This window comes from Daphnia pulicaria, chromosome 6 (genome assembly GCF_021234035.1).
Source record: "Daphnia pulicaria isolate SC F1-1A chromosome 6, SC_F0-13Bv2, whole genome shotgun sequence".
In the NCBI taxonomy this organism is placed as follows: domain Eukaryota; kingdom Metazoa; phylum Arthropoda; class Branchiopoda; order Diplostraca; family Daphniidae; genus Daphnia; species Daphnia pulicaria.
In genome coordinates, this window is record NC_060918.1 from 13,019,374 (window position 1) to 13,040,129 (window position 20,756).

The following is a 20,756-nucleotide window of genomic DNA, read 5'->3' on the forward strand; positions in this document are numbered from 1 at the left end:
TAAGACTATTATAAGACGACGATTGGTTAAGAAACTAACCAACTTTGAAAAACAGAAGAAAATATGGACAAGGTCCAATCAAATTTTATTTATACCATTAATTGATTGGCAGCATCTTCCATTTCTACTTCATGATTATACAAAGGAGATGGAGACGCTACGTTAGGATCGTAGCTCCACTTCGGGAACACGCGTTTATAAAGATTCATCATTACTGTGTCCTGGGATTTGATTTGGCCATCAAATACACATTTCATGTGTCCATGCGTTCCAAGTGGTTCTGAAATTTAAAAAAATTTATAATTATAGTAAAAAGAAAGTTATCATCTATGCAAACCTCGGATGTGACCTCGTCGACCATATTTCGTTCTTAATTCAACTGGTTTGAACCATTCGATGTCCTCACGGTTGAAGAACATAAATCGCAGGACAGCAGATTTGCGGTGAACTTTAAATGGTGCTCCACTCAAAACGGCACGTTTAACTGTAATGCGATCAGGATTTACTGATAAAACCGATCCAGTCGCTATCATTACTTGAGTTCCGTCCTTCTTTTCCCGAAATACCAAGACTGAGGCAGATGGAAAGATAATTGGCGCGTAAAGAGTTGCTACTACAACTGATTCTGGCCGAAAGAAGCGCTCATACTGAACAAAGAAAACTCCATGATGAACAGTACATACAAAAATTAGATAAAAGATAAACATTACCTTATGCTTGTTGGCTGCAGTGTGCTGACTAAAAATGGGAGCAGCAGCATACCGCCGATAACCGCAATGAAAGATCAGTCGCTCTTTTGACGGAATCGCTTGCTGATCGCGTGCATTTTTGAACCTCTTAAGAACAAGATTAACCACACTCATTCTCTGTTCGTGAGGCAACATGCCGACTAATGTCAATGGGTAGCCGGATTGGAGACTCGCTGGTAAATGGCTGGGCACGTTCTTAACGTGAACTCTCACGTACCATCCGGGCTAAGAAAATGAAATTTTAGAGCATTCAAGTTTTTATCAAATTGAACCGCATAAGAAACAAATTCACAATACCTTTGCTCCAGTTCGTTCTTCTTTCAAGATTCGCTTACGAGTCCGCGGAAAATTTTGGAACTGAAAAGTTCTGGAATAATCCATGGGTAGATTTTCTTTGGCATCCCAAGGTGATGTACGAAAGGATTTCAAACCACGATACTTTTGAAAGCGTACCTTAGCCAATGTGTCGCGTGGCGTATCCACTTCGTCAGGGAAAAGTTCATCCTCACGAGCTTCTGTAAAGTCAACACATTTTCGTTTGAATTGATGAAATCATGGTTAATTTAGAAAAAAACTTACCCTTAATTTTTTTAAATTCTTCTTCTTCATCTGCAAATTTAACTTTTTTATCGTACACATCCGTGTCTCCACCTTCGTTGTCTACTGATTCCATTTCATCTTCTTCAGCTTCTTCATGTGATTCTTCACTTCCATCATCTCCAGACATGTCTTCGTAATCATCTTCCCAATCGTCACTATCATCCTCTTCTTCTTCATCGTTTTCTTCGTTTTTATCATCGTCCTCGTCTTTGATCCAGGCGGCTTGATACTCTGATGTTCCTTTTGGTACTCGTTTCTTTTTTTCCGATTCTTCATCATCTTCAATTTTGTCCGCTTCCAAAGTTTGGCCTTCCATTTCTTCTTGGTAAGGCCATGTCTGCTCACCGTTCATAGGATCAGGATCATTTTCGGATTTCAGTGATTCTTGAAGAGCGGGATTTGCTTCCTCCAGGAAAATAAATTCTCCGGGTTCCCTCCTGACTTCGATTCGCTCCATTTGAAAGTCTCCCCATCCAGGTATGTGGACTAATCCATTCACGTTTAAGGGTTGATAGCGTACGTATCCATCGACGATCAAACTTCCGACTGTCGGATCATCAGAATTTTGCTTGAAGTTCACTTCTTCACAAAGAAAATGGCATCTCATATTTCTTTGATAGATAGGTCGCTGTTTCTGGGAACCAATGTGATGCAACAGTCTGAGAGCATCACTTTCATTTTCAATCACTTGAAGCTTCTCTAATGGCACCATCTGATCCAGCTGTTTCATAAGAAGCTTCTTGTAATCATTTCTTTTCTTCAATGAAATGGTCTCAATGTCATTAACAACAAAAATTGGAGAAGGAAGCCCCTGTGCCATGATGGCAGACAGCAACTCTTCACCACTGTTGTCAAAACCCAAAGGCCCTTCATTACTTGTTGAATGAGACATACAGCTGTCAGTGTCAGAAGGAGGTGATATTACGAATACAACATTATCAACAACTTTGCAAGCATCCAGTGCTGCATAAAGATCTCCAGGACGAGGCACTATCAAACTGAAGTTCTGCCGAAAACGTGGCACACTGAAAAACAAGAAAGAAATTAGCAACATAAAAATATATGTATATATCTTTCTATAGGCACTTTACTTGATGTTTATTACATTGGAGCCAGTCATTTCCACTTTTGCATCAGCATCACACTCTTTGATTTGTTTTAACAACTTTTGAATGTTTGCTGATTCTCCTAGTGGGATTATTGCAGACAGAAAAGGAGCTGAATCATTCCCACCTATTGCCCTCTTTTTAGCCAGGACATCTTCTCGTTTCTTCGACCTTATCTGATTTGCTTTCCTTCTTCTTTCATCCCGCTTTAGTTCTTGATTTTTCCTTTTTGATGCTAATTTGACATGAACTCGTCCTAGAGTTACCACACTAAGTTAGTTAGAAAATTACGCCAGTAAAATAAAAATATTTGCTTGCCTTTGTTGTTCTTGTCAATTTCACTTTTGCTGCGATGTCTCCCATTTTTATGAGATTTATTTTGCTGTTTTAGAAGACCGGGTCGATGTGAAGCCTGTTCACCTCCTGCCATTCCACTATTTACTACTGTTAATTACTTAATATAGTAAAAAGAAAATGTAACCGTTCACTTGGTGCTGTAGACGTCGTTACACACGTGGAGTTCGCGGATGGCACAATATTTCAGTGCAGACGACGCTAAATCTTGCAAAAGTCGTAAACGAACAATTTGAAGTTGCCCTACTGCATGCTACTACATCTTGTTAGTCCTCAAGTTATTAACGTTTAACGCGTGCGGCGTGCGATGGTGCGAATGGCATGCGAATAATATTATATATTAATAAATACATATACATATAATATTACTATATTGTGTTGTAACTACGTGTACCGCAAGTCCGCATGCGGTGCTGAGCTGACACGCTGTCCAAACGGGCAGCGGGCCAGCGGCCATACCCAGCGCACGTTAAGTGTTAAGTCCCTTTTCATTATCTTGTGATCTTTTTTGTTTAGTAAGGCGTAATTTTCCTCTACCAGTAAATGCTATTGTCCCTCCTTAGAAGTCAGGATTTTTATCAATTTTATCGCTGCAGCAGGTTGCATATTTTTAATTTATACAGTTGTATTCCAAAGCAGTTAAGTGTCGTTTCTCCAATCGTCCTCTCTGCTCTGGTAGAATATCTCCAAACCCGAGGTCAATTTTTTATCAAATTAAATTTAAAAACGGAAATAACCTTATCTCCAAACCCGAGGTCAATTTTTTATCAAATTACCTTATAAAAACCTTATAAAAAAAAATATTTCAACAAAGTTCGAAAAGTTGGAAGCAATTTACGAAAAAAAGTTCGTTCAATACAAAATAATAATATAAAGATTTGTATTATCTCACGAAAGCTCTTCACTAAAGAATAAGCTATTGAACATTGCAAATTACAACAATAACTTATTACTGTTTACTCTGGTTTAATTTTTAAATGATTGGATTTTTTTACGGTTGCATGCGGATAGCGCCATCAACACGAACCACTTCTCCGTTCATCATTGGGTTGAGTATAATTGATTCAACCATCATTGCATACTCATCTGGCTTACCCAGACGTTGCGGAAATGGTACGGTTTTTGCCAAATATGACTGTACTTTTTCAGGTAAAGACTCGAGCAAAGGAGTTTTAAACAATCCTGGTGCGATAGTACAAACCCTGATACCCTAGAAATAATAATAATTAGTTAACACTGTAACTAGTTTTAACTTGAGCCATTTTATCTCTACACCTCCAGTTAATTAGTTTTATTAAATTACCTGGGACGACAGATCTCTCGCAATCGGTAGAGTCATTCCAACAATTGCTCCTTTGCTTGCAGAATAGGCGGCTTGACCCATCTGACCATCGTAAGCAGCTACAGATGCAGTATTGACTATCACTCCTCTTTGACCGTCTTCGTTGGGCTGATTTTCGCCCATTAATCCTGCCGAAAGGCGAATAACATTGAAAGTTCCCACGGTGTTTACCATTAAAACTTTAATGAAATCTTCCAGTTTGTGTGGAAGATTTTTGTTAAAATTGTATGTTTTGAAAGCAACTCCAATTCCTTAATAAGTAAACAAGCTATTAAACTTTTATTCAAACAGAAATTCTTCTAAATTTTAAGAAATTTACCTGCACAATTTACTGCAACATCTAGTTTTCCAAATTTTTCTTTTGTCATGGAAAGAGCATTCATGACATCTTTCTCAGAAGAAACCTATTAGGAAGATCACATGTTATCAGTTGAACATTGTGTTTGACTTCTTAAACTGTATCTTTACATCTGTTGGGGCAAATATAACATTTTCTGACATGCCAGCAGCTACTTGTTGTCCTTTAGAAGTTGGTAGATCACATAAGACTACTCTTCCACCTTGTCGGACAATTCTCTATCAAATGATACAATTACACACATCAAGCCTGGATAGTATATTCACAGAAAACCAGTTCTGATATACCTCAACAGTTGCCCGGCCCAAGCCAGAAGCTCCACCAGTCACCAAGGCAACAGCTCCCTATTAAAATCAAATGTTTCAATTACTCCATATCCATATTTGTCTTCTGTGACGATAAAGGAAAACATATAACGAAAACCGGACATGGAATATAAATACACATCAGAAACTCAAAACTATATAAAAAGTTATTGACATATTTTTTTTTTAATATTTACTTTACAGTTTTTAGTTTTACATTCAATATACAAATGCAATGTTCAACATTAATAACTTACTTTCAACATTTTTTCAAACGAATTTTATTTTGCGATTTAAACACGAGTCCTTTTGCCTGTTCCTCGCGAATCGCGATTTGCAAGAGAAGAGAAGGATGAGAGAGCTAAGATGAGAACGGCAGCAGACGACCTTAGACGAAAGTTAGACGTTGACATTTAAGCAAAATTGGATTTCCCTATTTGAAAGACGAAAAAAGTGGTCTTGTTGTCATCCATCCCTCGATTTGGATGGATGCAGGTATAAGTTAAAAATGATATAAATATACAATAATCCTTAGCTGTCCCACCCCATTCCATTGGGATTAACAGCTGGCAGTTAACATCGGTAAATTTGAAATTCTTGAAAATAATATTCCTTAGGGATTCACTTTCTCCCCATGGAAACTTTGGCAGTTTACTACATGTTTTTGCGCCTGCCTTTCACCCTTGGCTAGAAAAAAAATATATCTTGTATCAAAACTTGCTAAGGAAAAGACCGGCACCAACCACATCTTTATCCTACCGTAAATCCAAGAATAACGGTCACATCGGTCACATAAAGAGATGAATACCTGCATATTTGCTAAGACACAATATTTTTTGGCATATTTTTTAAATATATATTTCGGAGTCAACGACCGAGAACGACCGACTTTAGTGTGCATCTGCGATGCATATAAAGGCTCTATGCAGCACACTATTCTCTATCAATCTTTATTTGAAAACCTTACAAATCAAAATGAAGATCTCAGTGATGACAAGCATGATTTTGCTTTTGGCGACTTCCATATGGACTGCAATGGCCAGCTACATTGCTGTGAAGACTACCAGTCAAAAATCCCCTTGCCGACATACACCAATTGCAGGCAAGTTCCTACTTGTTCATTGTTTTCTTCTTAACTGTATTCTTATCAATTTGAATAGCAAAATTTTTGTGCCCACCGGAAGCGTGCTCACCGAGGTGCGGAACAGGTTATCACTGCATGAAAGCGCAATCTCCCAACGAGCCGCCTTGTTATTGTATGCTTGATTCAGATATGCCATGCGTGAATTAAATCATTCGATACCCCGCGAACTTTCAACGTGATATCACAAATTTTGTAGAAAATGTTACGTATTTTCTTGAATAAATTTACGACGCTGTTAATCTTTTCGAATTCTGCGTTTTCTGTTATTTATACTCGTCGTAAAACCAATGCGCAAGAATTAATAAATCCAGTTCCGTTTACGGTTTATTCATTGAATGTTTTACAATGCGTTGAATTCGATCATTGTGTATTTTTCACATCGAATAGTCACGTCCGACACACTTTCCGCATGCCGACATGCGTCACGGACATTTTTTATGGGTAATTCCACGTAAAGTGAAACCAAGCAGAACGAGTGAAAAAGCCATCGGCGTGATGACTCACCAAATATGGGTCTCCAAATCTATATGGGAAACTTAGAAAATTTTTCCATTTATTACGAAATGTTTGCGAGAGAGACAAATAAAACATTTATACTAAGACCTACGAGATGTCGCACGGTCCACTACCAAAAGACAATCTGTTTTGCTCTGGCCGTTTTAAATTTGATTGAAGTATTGTTTCTTCAAATTAAATTTCGAAATTAAATTTGGTTAGAGGACAAACGAAAGTCGCTTAATAAGGAATAGGAGGGTGAACTTAAATTAATCTCTGGCGGGATATCCTCATTTCTGTTATCAACCCAGAGAAATTCCGACTTGCTGATTGGCTGCAGTGCGTAGTGTTATTATTTTGTTTACGAAAAGGGGAGGAAGGGAGAAAGAGGCCTGGCCTGTGGCAATGGGTGCAGTAGCCAGAAACCAGTTGCAGAACAGAACAGTGAACTCCGGTAGTCAGTCTGACATTTCGAGGCTTTTTAAAACCGAGCTACACAAAGCTTCTTTTGTTCAGTAGCTTTTGATTCTCGAACTCGACAACAACGCATCGCTTGTCGCTTCAATCCGAAGGTTAGTATTTGGTTTTCCCCATTGGAATGACATTTTCCGTACGTGTTTTATGAATATTAAAAAAACGTGATTGAAATGTTTTATTCAAGGCCAAACAAAGCTTGCAGAATAAAGAAAAAATGGCTGGGAAAATATCAATTGTCGCAGCACTGATGGTATGTATTGCTGGCGTTCACAGCCATACATACTACCTGGGCTCGTGTCCTCGAGTTGAGCCAGTCAATGATTTTGACATGTCAAAGGTAAAGTTAGAAGACATTTTTAATAATCTATAATTTCATGAGGACTAATGATTTTTGTTATGTTTGAATCTATTGACGACCTAGTTTCTTGGGCGCTGGTACGTCATCCAGAAATTTTCCACTGCTTCGTCTTGCTGGACATACGATTTTATTCGCAATAAAACCGACGACTCACTGAAAATTGTACAGTCACGCGATCATGTCGCTCTGGATACCATTGGTCTAGACAACAACTATCGTTACACCGGAGCACTAGTACGTTCGACGTTTTGAAACATTTTAAGCCATTTTACTTATTTTAATTTTTCTTTTTTCACCGGTAGGATGTACCCGATTTGAACCGACCAGGCTTTATGCGTGTGCGTTTTCCTATGAGTAAGGATTCTCTTTTATAAATTACTGTTGCATTGCAAAGAGGAAATGTCAATTTTGGAACGTTACTCTTAATCAAGGTTTGGCAGGCAAGGCTGACTACGTCGTTTTCGCAACGGATTACGAAAACTACGGAGCTGTTTACAGTTGTCAAAGCATTTTGTTTGGCCATCGTCGTTCTGCTTCCATCCTCTCCCGTCGCCCGACCTTGGACCAACCTTTCATCAATAAGGTTAGCTACATTCCAGACAATCTCTTGCGCAAAGGATGCGTGTCGTGCATGACATGTAGTTCCGGTTTAATCAACTTGTTGCACGACAGATTCGCTCAAAACTGGAAACCTTTGGAGTTGATCCTCACGACTTCTCCATTATCGATCATACCGATTGCAAGACTCTCCCCTCCACAAGCCTGCTGAACGTCGAAGTCAATCCAAATACTTTCAGTACCGGAAATGTCATCAATGTCGCCAAGGATGTCGGAAAAACCGTTGGTTAGTTGCGATTACTTGAGTAACATTTAAGAGCGGTGTGAAGTGATTAATTTCATCATGCTTGGGAATGTTTTATTTATTTTTTTGCTATAAATATTTTTACTTAAAAAAAAAAAACTTTAAAGAAATTGATGCTTCTTCTAACTAACTCATAAAAACAAACTAGCCCGTGTTAATGGGATAATAATTAACTGGATTGGTAATGGCTTTTGTATTTATTTCAAAATTTAGAAAAAGTGTGGATAACTTCAGAAAAACTGTGGGCACTTTTGTCGATGTTCACTATTTAACTTGCCCCAACGTACGGGGTAAGTTCACTGCGGGTGTGAGGCAAATTGACATCGGTGGCGGGCAAAATCAATATGCATGCAAAAAAAAAGAGTTTGATCGATTCTAGAAACACTTGTTCACTTGCACATAATATGCACGGTAAACATCTAAACATAGTTTTAATTCGACGCAACTAAAGAATGATCCGCATTCAATGGGAAATGAATAATTAGAACATTCGCGTTAGATAACGTTAAAACTAAATTAAAAAATGTCGACGTTTTTTTAAATTTATTTCTGGGAGGATTACCAAGTTAAATTTTTCTTTACTAAAATCTTTAAATAATTTCGCAATTATGCACGCACAGTTATAAATTTGTGTCAAGTTTAGCCTTCTAACCGAAAACAATTGTTATCTATTTTTGTTTTATAGTTAACGGTGTCGTTGATGTCGCGCAAGGAGTTGGAACAATCGTTAATCGTTTAGCAAATTCCACTGTTAATTCTTCCAGCAATGCAATCAGAGAAGTCGAGCACGTCACCGCTGGAAACCGTCCAAACGAATCGGAAAACTTGTAGAACTAAAAGACAAAAAATGAATTGTCTATTTTTGATTAATGGACTATATTAAATTCTTCTCGACTTTTTTTCAATAATTCCCCTTTGAACGTAGAGTAGCCTAGGCCTAGATTTAAATTTGATGACCCTTTTTTGCTAAATTACACTCATAAACTAGTCTCTGTGTATCGACCATCCGCAATAACTGAAATAAAAAGTACGTGCAATCATAACTCGTTTTTTTCTTTACTCATGATCAAATAACCGGATACGATACATTGGGCGATGACATAATCTATTGAATTTCATAACCGATTCAAGGCTTGAGGGACATTGTAATTTCCTCCATTTCGCGTCCGAACAATGTGTCGACGATGGTCGCCATATTTGTTAAATACGCTACCTTGAATCAATTGAAAAAAAGTACGTAACAGAAAAGAGAAAGCCTTACTCTTTTCAGTTGTGGCTGTGTAATATTTACTTTCATATATAAAACCCATTATCGATGGGCATCAATCCCTCATTCTGCCTTGCACGCTAGACACGGTAAGTAAAAGAGATTTGGACAACAAACGTTAACTTTAAGCTACCAAGAATTTTGCTCATATAAATTTATTGCACAAACACATTTTAAACTTGTTGCTTGTCAGCGATATTTGCGTACCAGTCAAGGTAGTATCTCATTATTAAAACTACTGTTTATATTGCATGTCTCCACAGAGTTATCGAAGATGTATACTTGGTTCCTTTTTTCCATCGGCTTAATGACGAGCTCAGTCCCGCTGATTCGTGCCGACGACTATGGATGGGGAGAGGTAGGCATAATTAATTAGTTTGCATTTACGTTGTATTAATTGAACCGCTAGTAAATCATCATTTCTTATTTTATAAAATTTAAAATAAATCATCATTTCTTATTTTATAAAATTTTAAAATATATCTATAGTATATTGTTTTTGTTCCAGTGTCCAAAAGTCGATCCTGTCCCAGACTTTGATTACAATAAGGTAAATGACTCACCTGTTTGGTGACTAATGATGGCGATGAATCATCCTTCCGTTTCCTTTGATTTACTTTTGTGGTATTATAGTCTAACCAGCAAACCGCAACGATAACCGGCGGCGGAAATGCCAATTGTAATCTTGTATATTGTTTAGTTTTCCGGTCTGTGGTATGTGATCGAAAAATTCGATTTGTCTTCGCCCTGTTGGACATACTATTTCATCAACCAGAACGGCACAAGAAAATTGATTCAAACATATAATCAGACGGTGAACGAGCGCGAACCAGAAAAAACCCCAGGCACGGTGGGGGATCTTGAAATTATCCACGAAAGCGAACCTGGCTTCATGAGTGTTAAATTTTCTGACAGTAGCCGAAAACATTTATTATGAAATTTTTCTGCATGATGGTACGCTAATAATGTGATCTAATCATGCGCAGACATAATCGGAAAAGCTGACTACATTATATATTTTACGGACTACGAAAACTATGGTGGAATATTCAGATGTCAGAAATTCTTGTTTGGTCATCGCCGATCGGCGACTATTTTATCCAGAAAGCCTTACTTATCGCAGTCGTTCACGAATCAGGTAGAAATCCTATAGCACTTTGAATATGCGATTGAATTTGGCAATCATTCATCGACTTTTTTTTTGTCATCTTGGACAGGCTCGCGCAAAATTGCTTAGCTACAAGATTGACATCACTTCGTTCAAAAGTGTCGATCCATACTTTTGCAAATACCCAAAAAGTCTGAAATCTCCCTCCAATTCAACCGAATCTCCAGAATTTTCTTGGCCAGGGAATTGAAGCGATTATTCAACTATGGTGCTCCATCCGTCAAATTATTCCCACAAGAAATCTTTCCACATTCAATAATCAATACACTGCTTTGTGTTATTCTGACTATTAAATTGAATTGAAAACTGGCAAACAAGTAAATCATTACACCACAACAAGATGTGTTTTAAAAAAGCGGAATATGTGAAAAACATTTCAAAGGCTGGGACCCTGCATAGTGGTTAGGAGTGAGTGTAGTTCATTAGCTATGAACTGCTCATTGCATTCACTTGGAATTCGGCAAAGGCATTCAACCAGCAAAGCGAGTGTTTTGGTGGGAATCGGATCACATGCTTCTAACTCTCGAACACTGTCAGTTTTTGAGGAGAATCCATTCAATAGCCACTCAGTTGTCATCGGACTCAAAGCTGAAGTATCACTTGGCTTCAAAAACATCTTGAGTCGTCTTCCAGCAGCAACGAGAAGTGTCGAAACAAGTTTTTCATCGGATCCAATGGACACGAGTACTTCGTGAGCCAGGTGATCCATATGATTGAGATACAGAAGGTCGACGTACTTAATTCTTAATTCGTCGACATCGACCCTCCACTCGTACCCCAGTTTTATTGCTTGATTGATATAATCAAGGGCAAAACTCTGATTGTTTTCCTGGTTAACAAGAAAATAGCATTTAATGAATGCGACGATTAAAGTAGTAATTTAGTCCTCTACTCACCATGTGTTCAACAGCTTTACTAATAACTTGCTTGAGGAATTGTAAACGGTTTTGAACAACAATTGGGTCTGCTTCTTGTGACGGAAGTGGCGGATAGCTATGAAGGTCTTTGAAAAATGCGAATCTCCCCTAATTAAGATAAGCAATGAAGCTTTTGCTAATTTATGCAGCAACATTTAATATTACCACTCGTTGATCGAAAAGGGAGAAAACATGGACCCCCTTGATCTCCAAGCTGGCGACAAGGTGTAGTGTTTGGGCCAGTTGATGATGCAACAGCACCAAATCAATATTGACCAAGCGATGTCGAATGGCTACTTCTTGCATTGGAGTCGCACCTTCACATGTAGGCCAAATATCGTCATATCGAATGAACGGGGGAGGCTCGATTTCAGCGGACATGGCAGACTGAAAGTTGAGAAATTAAATTAATAAGTTTGGAATATTAAAATCCAAAATTTGTTTCCCCAATTTTTACCGAGACTGCAGTGTCCAGTAGTTTCATAGTTATCTCCAAAAACGGAACTGCCTGATCTGGTGAGGGAAGGTTTATTTTCCGAGAAGTAAAATTCTTGGGCAATCGTCCCGTCTTATCCATTAAAATCGCCAAATCTTGGAATATCGGTAAGAACGACATGGACCAAAGTGTTCTACAGATTCCTGTAACAAAATGTGTACTATATTAATTAACGAACGCAGATGACCAATCATTTGTCTTGTACCGTGTCGAAAAAGGTGTGAACGAAGAGGCAAAACAGTTTCGAAACTTCGTTGAAGTAATTTCATGTGCTTGGGATTCCTAATCCACATGGCTGCGTATTCAACAGCAGCATTCAACAGAATCACGTCATGTTGCTAAGAAAAAAAAACTTTGTACTAAAAATTTAACAAATTAGAATTACATCAATTTGATGAAAAAATACCGTGCTGTGAGGTAAATGCTGACTGAGGTCTCGGATCAAATCTGTGGTTCAAAGTAAACACTTAATTAATACTAGAAATTGGTTTAAACTGTGAACTTTAGAATAAATTATACCTTGAATAACAACGATTTCTTCTAAAGATCCTACTGACAGTTTATCGGCTTCGGGTGCCAATTCAGCATCCGAGAGATTTGCCATGGATTCATCTGAGTTTTCATTTGTTTCTTCTGTTGGTCCAATTAAAGTTCTCACCTCAAGTAAATTTTGGGTAATCCAACGAGCTATTAACTCACTTATTGCACCTGTAGATTAAACGTTTAAACGATGTACATAATTTTTCAATCGATATTCAATACGATTATACCTCTTCCTTTTTGCAAAATTGAAGCGAGAGAAAATTCCAAGATATCGGAATATTTGTCCTCGACCAGAAAATCTAGATCTCGTCTCTGCGTTTCACGTAATTGAACGGGATTATAACGAATTAATCGTGACAGAAAAGAGAGATCTTCAAGCTGCTTCGACAGCACGTTCCATGCACAAAAGTCAATCGACATATCTTCCCAATCGTTCATGGAGTCCTCCATGTTCACATCGGTGTCCTCTGCGTTCTTGTCATTCAACTATAAACGAAGAAAAGGATTTTGATCCTGTTAGTTTCCACGGGTAACTTTTCATTACTTCCATTACCCGATTAATCTTCCGCTTCTCGAATTCAGCCATGACGGATCGGACAACGAGTGCGGCGCAACATGCTTGCTCTAAGTTGCAGCTCTTTGAAAGTAGATCTTTGAGATTCTGCCACCAAGGAGACGGAGTCTCGATATTGTTGAAGTTTTCAGGCCCTGAAATAGATATAAAGAAATTATAGCGTCAATTCGAGTTGCTCATTTGTCAGATAAAACGAACCTGCAAAGTTGCAGAGAATTCGAAGTAGTTTGTGGAAGTGGAGAATATTCGACAGAGCTGGTGAACTAAGTTGTAACCAATAGTCTACTAGCATGGCAACGAGATCGTCAGCGGCAATTGACGACGACTTAAGAACTAGTGCCAATTCGTCCAAAAGATCAATGTTTCGTGAAAATGGAGTTCCCCATATCCAATAGCCAAGCGCATGGCGATCGTCACGCGAGAGGGAAGATTTGACACGAACGCAATCTTCTAGACTGCCGTGGCCAACTGATAACTCGAAAGCGCAGAGAAAGGTATGTATCTCGACCGCCGACTGAGAAGCAATCGGGTGTAGTGTTGGGGTAGTGCACCGTTGAATCGACCGCGATATTTCGTCTCCGTCCAGTCGGAGAATAGTTGCGACGTCCTTGATAGAAAAGATATACATTGACGATTTTGTAAACTATGTAGAAAACTGGACTTAGTAGCTGATGTACCTGAAGAGAAACATGCGATGCGTTGACGACAGCATCGTAATCCGGTGGAAGACTTTGCATTGCTTTTAAATGAATGTAGAGGCGTGCCAGTCGAGAGAGAATTCGACATCGAGACAACAATAATCGACTCTCGGCGTCAAGGGCTTCCGCTTTGCTATACTGGCTGACGACAGAGTCCAGACATTTGACAAACGCATTGGGATCAACCAAATGTCGACATTCAAGGAGCAAGTCTAGCCCTTGATTTACTATACTAGCATGACGGATATCCATCAAAAGATCGAAACTTGTTGCGCTAGCATCGTGTAGAAGCTCGGTGCGTAGTTGTTGCAAAACGTGAAGATCGCGAGCTTTCTGGCTACTGTCGCCTCTATGGAAAAATGAAATCGGATTATTTTTCAACGAAGAATAGACTTTAGGCGGAAGTTTACTTGAGAGCGCAATGGAAAGGAACTGCCACTTCGTCAATTCTTCCATCCGGATTTAAAAGGCAACACTGTGGTTGGTCGCTATCAACCGATGAGCCCACAGTTACGTTTTTCATGTAAATAAGTCTAAAAGGTTAAGCACGTTAGGATAACTATGACTGTTTGAATCCAATGACAAATTATTACTTGGCGCCTTTGCTGTAGTTAAACGCGGCAACTCTAGTCCCTTGTTGAGGAGTCCATATCTCCACGATGCCTCGTTTGGTAATATAGATGACTAGAAAAGAAACTGTCCTCGGAATAGTAGTCTCTCTTTCTGAACAGCTAGAAGATGACATTTGGCCGACTTCTTCCCACGCTGTTATCCATCCACACTGAGCATCTCGATACCCTATTGTAGGTCTATATTCGTAAATACAATTGAGAAAATCAATCTGCTCCTATATTTACCTTTCCAGATGCGCACTGCGACTCCCATGGGTAGGTCAATGAGTATTACTCTTCCCAAAGAGTCCGTAACAGCAGCAAACCTCTCGTTCGGTGAAACAGATATTGATAGAGCTTCTCTTAAGGAATCTGCAAGACCATATCTCGGGTAAACGGGGGTAGCAGGTTCAGCTACTTGCTTGTCTTTAGGTTTTGGTGGTGCAGTATCAGCGGCTCCTCCACCCCAACCTAACCACCCGCTAAGAAAATTTGAGGAAAACAAAATTTTAAATTTTAGGACTGTTTCGTAGCCGAATAGTGTGTGATGGCAGACCTTGTTTTGGAAAATATTTTGGAAGTTACTTTACTGGCTAAAGCGTAAGCAACGTCAGATAGCAGTGGGGCAGCCGAACCCTCAACAGCATAGTGCCATGCACAATACGGTAGGCTTCCTAAGGAAAGAATTCCAGTAGCTACTGGAGGGGAATTATTATAGCGGGCTTGAAACCCTCCTGCAACGGAAGCTGCTATGAGATGATCAAACTGTGTTGGCGCGTTGGTGCCGAGGACGAAACAATCATTTGTCCTGCTCTGTTCTTGCAAACCGAGCTTTTTGTAGTGCAGTGGTGGATGTTGAGAATGCAAATCGCCCGATCCGTAGAGGGCACGACCTAAAAATTAATTAAGAATAAAGAAATAAGCAATACATGACAGCTCGAAGTACTACAGTAATCAAAATGAATATTCGACAACCTTTGGCTATATAACTCCGGCACGCTCTTAATGAATTCAAAAGACCTAAACCCTCTATGATGATCAAAGTTTTCTGGTACAAAACCGTGAGCTCCTGTTTCGCGGGATTGACAACTGAACAGTGAAATTTAAGGTGATGAACGGGTTCATCATGGAATACTTCAGTCATCAACAGTTCTCCATTCTAAATTAACATAGAATTTAAGAAAACAATCCGGAACAAGTACAAAAGTAAGTATCCAACGTTACCACTGTATACATTCTCACAAATCCCGTATTAAATCCTAGAATAACACAGATCCAATCAGGCATTCCTTGGCTGCTTTTTTGCAAGGATTTGATTGGTACACACAGCACTGAAGTAATGGTTTCACTGAATTTGAAAGAATTAAGATTTAGTTGGATAAATTTGAACTTATTTAGATATTAATTATATATACCCAACTCCATCTGAAGTGGTTGATGTTGGGTAAGTGACATAGTATTTGCGAACTTCTTTCTCATTCTTCCTTTCCCACTTTGCTGTACAAGTGATACAAAATATTTTATAATTTCATTACAAGACATTTTTTTATACTAAAATTTAATAAATCTTACAAGATAACACAACATATCGATCTTGATGGGCAATCACAAGAACTTCAAACTGATGAGAGGTTGAAATTAGGCAAGATTGAATCCAATCAGTAGAAATTTTATCTTCATTTTTGTCACTTGCATCATCAAAATCAGTTTTCCATGACCACGCTTCATCAGACCAGCTTTCACCATCATTGTCTGCAAGATTTAAATTTCATCAATGTAATTTACATATATCGTTGTGGCTACAGTTTCTTTGTGTTCTGCTCATTTTTTTGGCACTATCTTGTATTTGTGGCATATGAACTAAGTTAAAATGTCTGTTTGATTTCTTTATCATTCTTTAAGTTAAATATTAAGCTTAGCTGTGTTATCCACCAATGCAAAATAAAAGTGCTTGCAATGAACTTCGCTTAACGTAAAGAAACTTGTCAGCAACGACTGTGCAATGTAGATAGGGCTAGTACAATAAAAATCAATGTCAATAGTTTGTGACACCACTCAAAAGTAGAAATTACCTTCAGCTTCTTCGTTAGGGAAAAGAATTCGTTTAATTTTAACCAATTCGTTAATCGAAGAATGAAACTTAATTTCACAAGACATGTCTGTTATAGAGTGACAATAATGGTGAAGTATTGTTTACATCGAACAGCTGTTCGAAACAGCTGATTTGACATTGTCTTCATTTTTAAAGTGTATCTAATTTAGTAATTTCATATTTTATAAAATTGGTTGTTGATTAAATCTTGTTTCTGTTTGATCTCCTAAGCATTAAGCCAATTGAGCTGTTAAATGTGTTAAATACGTAATTGATAAGATTTAAGATTTTGTCGGACGTTGAACGCCATTAACTTATTTTTCAAGTACTTTTTTTTTAATATAGTGGGCTAGTGGGCAGTGGCGGTAGCTCTGACGATGTGGGAGTGGGACGGAAGTGGGACGTTACAACCAGAATTTTGTTTTCTATTAAACTTGTTATGTGAAGTACGGAAATTAGATCAACAGGAGGTTTATTACTTTATTATTAAACGTCTTTCAACTATGTACCTTTATCCTGATAAATAACTGAAAATTTTTGCTAATATTTGTGGAGTTTGGAGTAGATACAGTCTGCCTCATGAAATGTGTAGATGAATCTTGAATGAGAGAACTTTTAGCTAACCGAGGGGTAGTCAACTCATGATTTGGGTGTACGAATATTTAAATAAAAATATATTTTTCCGTATTTTTTATATTTTTCCGTATTTTTTATATTTTTTCGTATTTTTTATATTTTTTTTATTTCTTATATTTTTGTATATGTATGTTGTTTTGTGAGTAATATTTGCCTACTGAATAGTATCAACGTACTTAAACTATTTTATACACTAAAAAAATTTAAATAGGCCTACTACCGTGCCACTTATTTTTCTATAGTAGGCCTACATAAATTTTTTTCCTACTTAACATACTTATTTTAAAAATAATTGATAATAAGACTGTGGCCGGAATTGAACACGTGACTACCACATTAAAAGTCGGATACTCATCCACTGTGCCATTGTAGATATAAAACTTCTTTCACAATCCTATGGTATAACAAGACGGGAGTTGGGACTTAGAAACTTTTCCGAATGTTCAAACTTCACTTCCAATTTATTAAGGAGGAAAAGGTACTTAAATCCATTGGGCACTTATTTAAAAAACTTATTAAGAATGCAAATTAAAATTAAGTATGTTGCCCCAGAATAAGTAAGAATAATGAAAAAGTGCAAAGTTATATTAAGGAGGAAAAGGTACCATTGGGCACTTATTTAAAAAATTTATTAAGTATGCAAATTAAATTAAGTACAATGCCAAAGAGTACTTAATTTTTTTAAGTACTTAATTGTTTTAAAAGACACTTATTTTACAATTATTTAAGTGTGTTCTCCATATTAAGTGTAAAATTTTTACATTAAATGCAAAAATTCTCCTTTTCAGTACCCTAAAACACGTACTAAACATGTTCAGTGCAACCTTTTTGTGTAAGCCAAAAAAAATTTCGTGTTAAAACTTTTTATATTTTTTATATTTTTTCATATTTTTTCATATTTTTTCATTAAAAATACGGGGGTGTACGGATATTTTTTCGAGTTGACTACCCCTCGTAGCTAACTTGCTGATAATATCTGATAAATCTGATAAATTGTGAAAGACTAAAGTAACCTTTGTTTATTATACACCCAACCGTGTGGATTAACAGCTTTATGGTTTATGTGCGATGTATAGTGCAGAGATATGTTTGTCTCCAGCATCCATACGTTAGTTAATTATTTCTCTTTTACTCATTTTTAAACTGAGTCGACCGTAACCTTTTCCCTTCCAATTAAGAAACTAAACTTTGAGCATAAAATATCAAATGGTCCGGGCCACATCATTTTTTAAAAACTTTACCGAAAACTATAATGGCAAAGTTCTTTTCCTTATTAAAAGTATGGAACGCCATAGGGACAAAAAATTAACTGCTCCAAAGTAAGCATTAATTTAGTGCTCTCCAATAATAAGTGCTCAAAATTTAGTGCTCTCTCGCATCCGCCCTCTAGCGGGCGGTTCAAAATAGTTCGTTTCTCCGCCTGCTTGTGAGAGGAGTTAGAAGCTATCGATTAAAATCCAATATTTAGCTTAACTATGGGATTTCTAAATTCGAATGCTTGCCCTTTTTCTTGCCTCATCACCTTTGCCAACCCGGCAACCCCTTATATGTCTTCCGAGAATCCTGAAATCCGTCATCCATCCATTCCGGATTCCGGCGATGCCGAACATCGGAACATGCCAGGACTAATATTGTTACTTCTGCTGGCGAAGAAGAAAAAGTATCGACGAAGAACTAGTCACGAAGATTACTACGACAAAGATGGAATCATAAAAAGACACGATACAAATCACAGGACAGAAGCGTGGTGGCGGAGGTGATGGGGCAAGACGCTGATCGACGCTGATGTATTCGAAAATTAGATTTTAATCGATATTCAATTGTCAATACTTTCATTGATAGCAAAATAATTTGAATCGCCCGCTAGAGGGCGGATGCGAGAGAGCACTAAATTTTGAGCACTTATTATTGGAGAGCACTAAATTAATGCTTACTTTGGAGCAGTTAATTTTTTGTCCCTATGGCGTTCCATATAAAAGGGCCTGCGGAGATGAAAGGTTACTTTCATAAAATACTCAAACTGAAATAGAAGCTTTCGGCAGAGTTTATGTAAACCCTGAAATCGCACGAGATCTTTAAAGTTTCCCTGGAATTCTCTTTTGAAATTACGTTCTAATGATTGATGTCCTCCGGCTGGGCACATGCCCGTTTGTTTGGTCTATTATGAGCGCTAACGGCTAAGTAACATATACAGCAGTATAAGCCATAAATCAGACGATGCATACGTCTCATAGGCTCGAACAGAACATTGACGTAATTGAGCGTTTTACTACCGAGTCAAGAGATGCCCTACACAGGCTAAAATAATACGATCCTTCAAAGACTTAACCCATTGAAGACACTTCTCCACTTCTCGCAACTCTTCAGTTATTTGGGTCAATAGGCCTATATGGTAACTTCCCAACATGGGTCGTGTTCCTTGAAGGAGATTGCACTTGTCGTCGACGAGAGTTAAAAAAGAAGAACGTGCCTCTTCATTATGCGTACACAGTGATGTTGCTGATGGTCTACATCGTCGTCACTTTAAAAAAACCCTTGAAAAAACCTAATTCAATCACATTGTTTGGGTTTTTCCGGTAATTTAGACAGCGTGTTCTTGAATCAAATTTTTTTCTTTTCACATATAGTTATTCCTATCTCGAACGACACCCATCATCGTAAAAGGTAAAAAAAAAAACCCTAATGACGATCTGACGATCGATTTAATCAATTTTCGGATTATACACGTTCGTCGTGTGTTTTATATAGGCTACGTTGCGCTGCCGCCGCTCCAGAACGCCATATAGTAATGAGACACACGTGTATAATGAATTGAAATTGAACTCACACTCTCACGTCGTGAATTCTATCTAAAACGATAGAAGACAAAAAAAAATTATTAAGGGTGTTGGATATTGGAAAAACTCTTTCCGAAGTTTGCTGGAAGCAAAATCTAATCCACTCATCGTTTCTGGGAAATTTTCCGTCGTGACTTTTCTCAGTTTTCTGTGCGTATAAGTAAGGGTATGCACGTGTATGTAAAAAAAAAAGGAGTCAATATTTTATGCAGTGGACTAAATAATGGATTACTACGAATTGACTAGGGAATCTTGCTAGGGTTAAACCAATTTTTTTGTTCATTATTAATGCAGTCGATTTCTTATACTCTTCCTTCAAGATCACTGCCAAACTTAAATAGGCCTACATATACTAAGCCTCTTGTGCAGCAACAGCGCTTAGGTTATTGACAAAGTTATGGAAGGTTATATTGTGCAAGGCGGTCGATTGAATAAGTGACAATATGGGAAACTACTACCTATTAAAAAAGCGACCAATACTGCTTATATACCTTCAAGTTGCAGATCTAGTCTTGTATACAATAAGATGCCATTATTGCATCCATAAAGAAAACGAAACTTGAAAGCTTACTTATACTTTCGTATTAGTAGTACTATATAAGGTATTATTTCTCTTTAATGTATTGTTTTTAATGCAGCATTATTGCACCTCCCCGTATGGATTTTTAGACCTGATATAGGGCCGTATACAGGAACATATAACGATCTATAAAGGTAATAAAAAACGAAGTGCACCACAGAATTTCCGAGAAATAGTAGTACGGAAT

The 20,756-nt window shown here is 37.8% G+C and overlaps 5 protein-coding genes and 1 long non-coding RNA gene across 7 annotated transcripts; 3 read left to right on the forward strand and 3 right to left on the reverse strand.

The window, feature by feature from the left end:
- Positions 1–66: 66 nt before the first annotated feature.
- Positions 67–3,017, reverse strand: LOC124343432 (pre-rRNA-processing protein TSR1 homolog). The gene is made up of 7 exons (XM_046796735.1): positions 2,774–3,017; positions 2,441–2,711; positions 1,329–2,374; positions 1,047–1,264; positions 711–974; positions 338–647; positions 67–280 (listed from the first exon to the last, which is right to left on the reverse strand). The coding sequence occupies exons 1-7, from the start codon at positions 2,883–2,885 to the stop codon at positions 90–92; spliced, it is 2,412 nt and encodes an 803-aa protein (XP_046652691.1). The 5' UTR covers positions 2,886–3,017; the 3' UTR covers positions 67–89.
- A 655-nt stretch (positions 3,018–3,672) lies between these two features.
- LOC124341893 (3-hydroxyacyl-CoA dehydrogenase type-2-like) lies at positions 3,673–5,188 on the reverse strand. The gene is made up of 6 exons (XM_046794845.1): positions 5,072–5,188; positions 4,797–4,853; positions 4,620–4,727; positions 4,471–4,555; positions 4,113–4,402; positions 3,673–4,019 (listed from the first exon to the last, which is right to left on the reverse strand). Exons 1-6 carry the CDS (start codon positions 5,078–5,080, stop codon positions 3,801–3,803), a joined length of 768 nt encoding a protein of 255 aa, XP_046650801.1. The 5' UTR covers positions 5,081–5,188; the 3' UTR covers positions 3,673–3,800.
- A 79-nt stretch (positions 5,189–5,267) lies between these two features.
- LOC124341894 lies at positions 5,268–5,599 on the forward strand. The gene is made up of 2 exons (XR_006918666.1): positions 5,268–5,309; positions 5,432–5,599. It is a non-coding gene; the product is annotated as an uncharacterized LOC124341894 (long non-coding RNA).
- A 1,268-nt stretch (positions 5,600–6,867) lies between these two features.
- LOC124341848 (apolipoprotein D-like) lies at positions 6,868–9,193 on the forward strand. Of its 2 annotated transcripts, XM_046794799.1 has the most exons (8): positions 6,868–7,025; positions 7,115–7,267; positions 7,352–7,522; positions 7,591–7,642; positions 7,720–7,871; positions 7,961–8,132; positions 8,364–8,440; positions 8,836–8,972. In XM_046794799.1, the coding sequence occupies exons 2-7, from the start codon at positions 7,145–7,147 to the stop codon at positions 8,420–8,422; spliced, it is 729 nt and encodes a 242-aa protein (XP_046650755.1). In that variant the 5' UTR covers positions 6,868–7,025; positions 7,115–7,144; the 3' UTR covers positions 8,423–8,440; positions 8,836–8,972. The 2 variants fall into 2 exon arrangements, with proteins under 2 accessions (XP_046650755.1, XP_046650753.1); XM_046794797.1 differs by lacking the exon at positions 8,364–8,440 and having other exon boundaries at positions 8,836–9,193.
- Positions 9,194–9,400: 207 nt separating this feature from the next.
- On the forward strand, positions 9,401–10,879 carry LOC124344497 (apolipoprotein D-like). Its single transcript, XM_046798052.1, has 6 exons — positions 9,401–9,506; positions 9,681–9,775; positions 9,926–9,967; positions 10,118–10,331; positions 10,404–10,555; positions 10,635–10,879. The coding sequence occupies exons 2-6, from the start codon at positions 9,692–9,694 to the stop codon at positions 10,773–10,775; spliced, it is 633 nt and encodes a 210-aa protein (XP_046654008.1). The 5' UTR covers positions 9,401–9,506; positions 9,681–9,691; the 3' UTR covers positions 10,776–10,879.
- Positions 10,880–10,907: 28 nt separating this feature from the next.
- Positions 10,908–16,652, reverse strand: LOC124344496 (rab3 GTPase-activating protein non-catalytic subunit-like). The gene is made up of 20 exons (XM_046798051.1): positions 16,497–16,652; positions 15,997–16,176; positions 15,840–15,921; positions 15,649–15,772; positions 15,400–15,583; positions 14,981–15,317; positions 14,671–14,906; positions 14,407–14,611; positions 14,224–14,346; positions 13,793–14,162; positions 13,314–13,722; positions 13,095–13,249; positions 12,769–13,027; positions 12,518–12,706; positions 12,405–12,445; positions 12,204–12,336; positions 11,960–12,141; positions 11,668–11,889; positions 11,482–11,610; positions 10,908–11,414 (listed from the first exon to the last, which is right to left on the reverse strand). The coding sequence occupies exons 1-20, from the start codon at positions 16,579–16,581 to the stop codon at positions 10,962–10,964; spliced, it is 4,098 nt and encodes a 1,365-aa protein (XP_046654007.1). The 5' UTR covers positions 16,582–16,652; the 3' UTR covers positions 10,908–10,961.
- Positions 16,653–20,756: the final 4,104 nt, after the last annotated feature.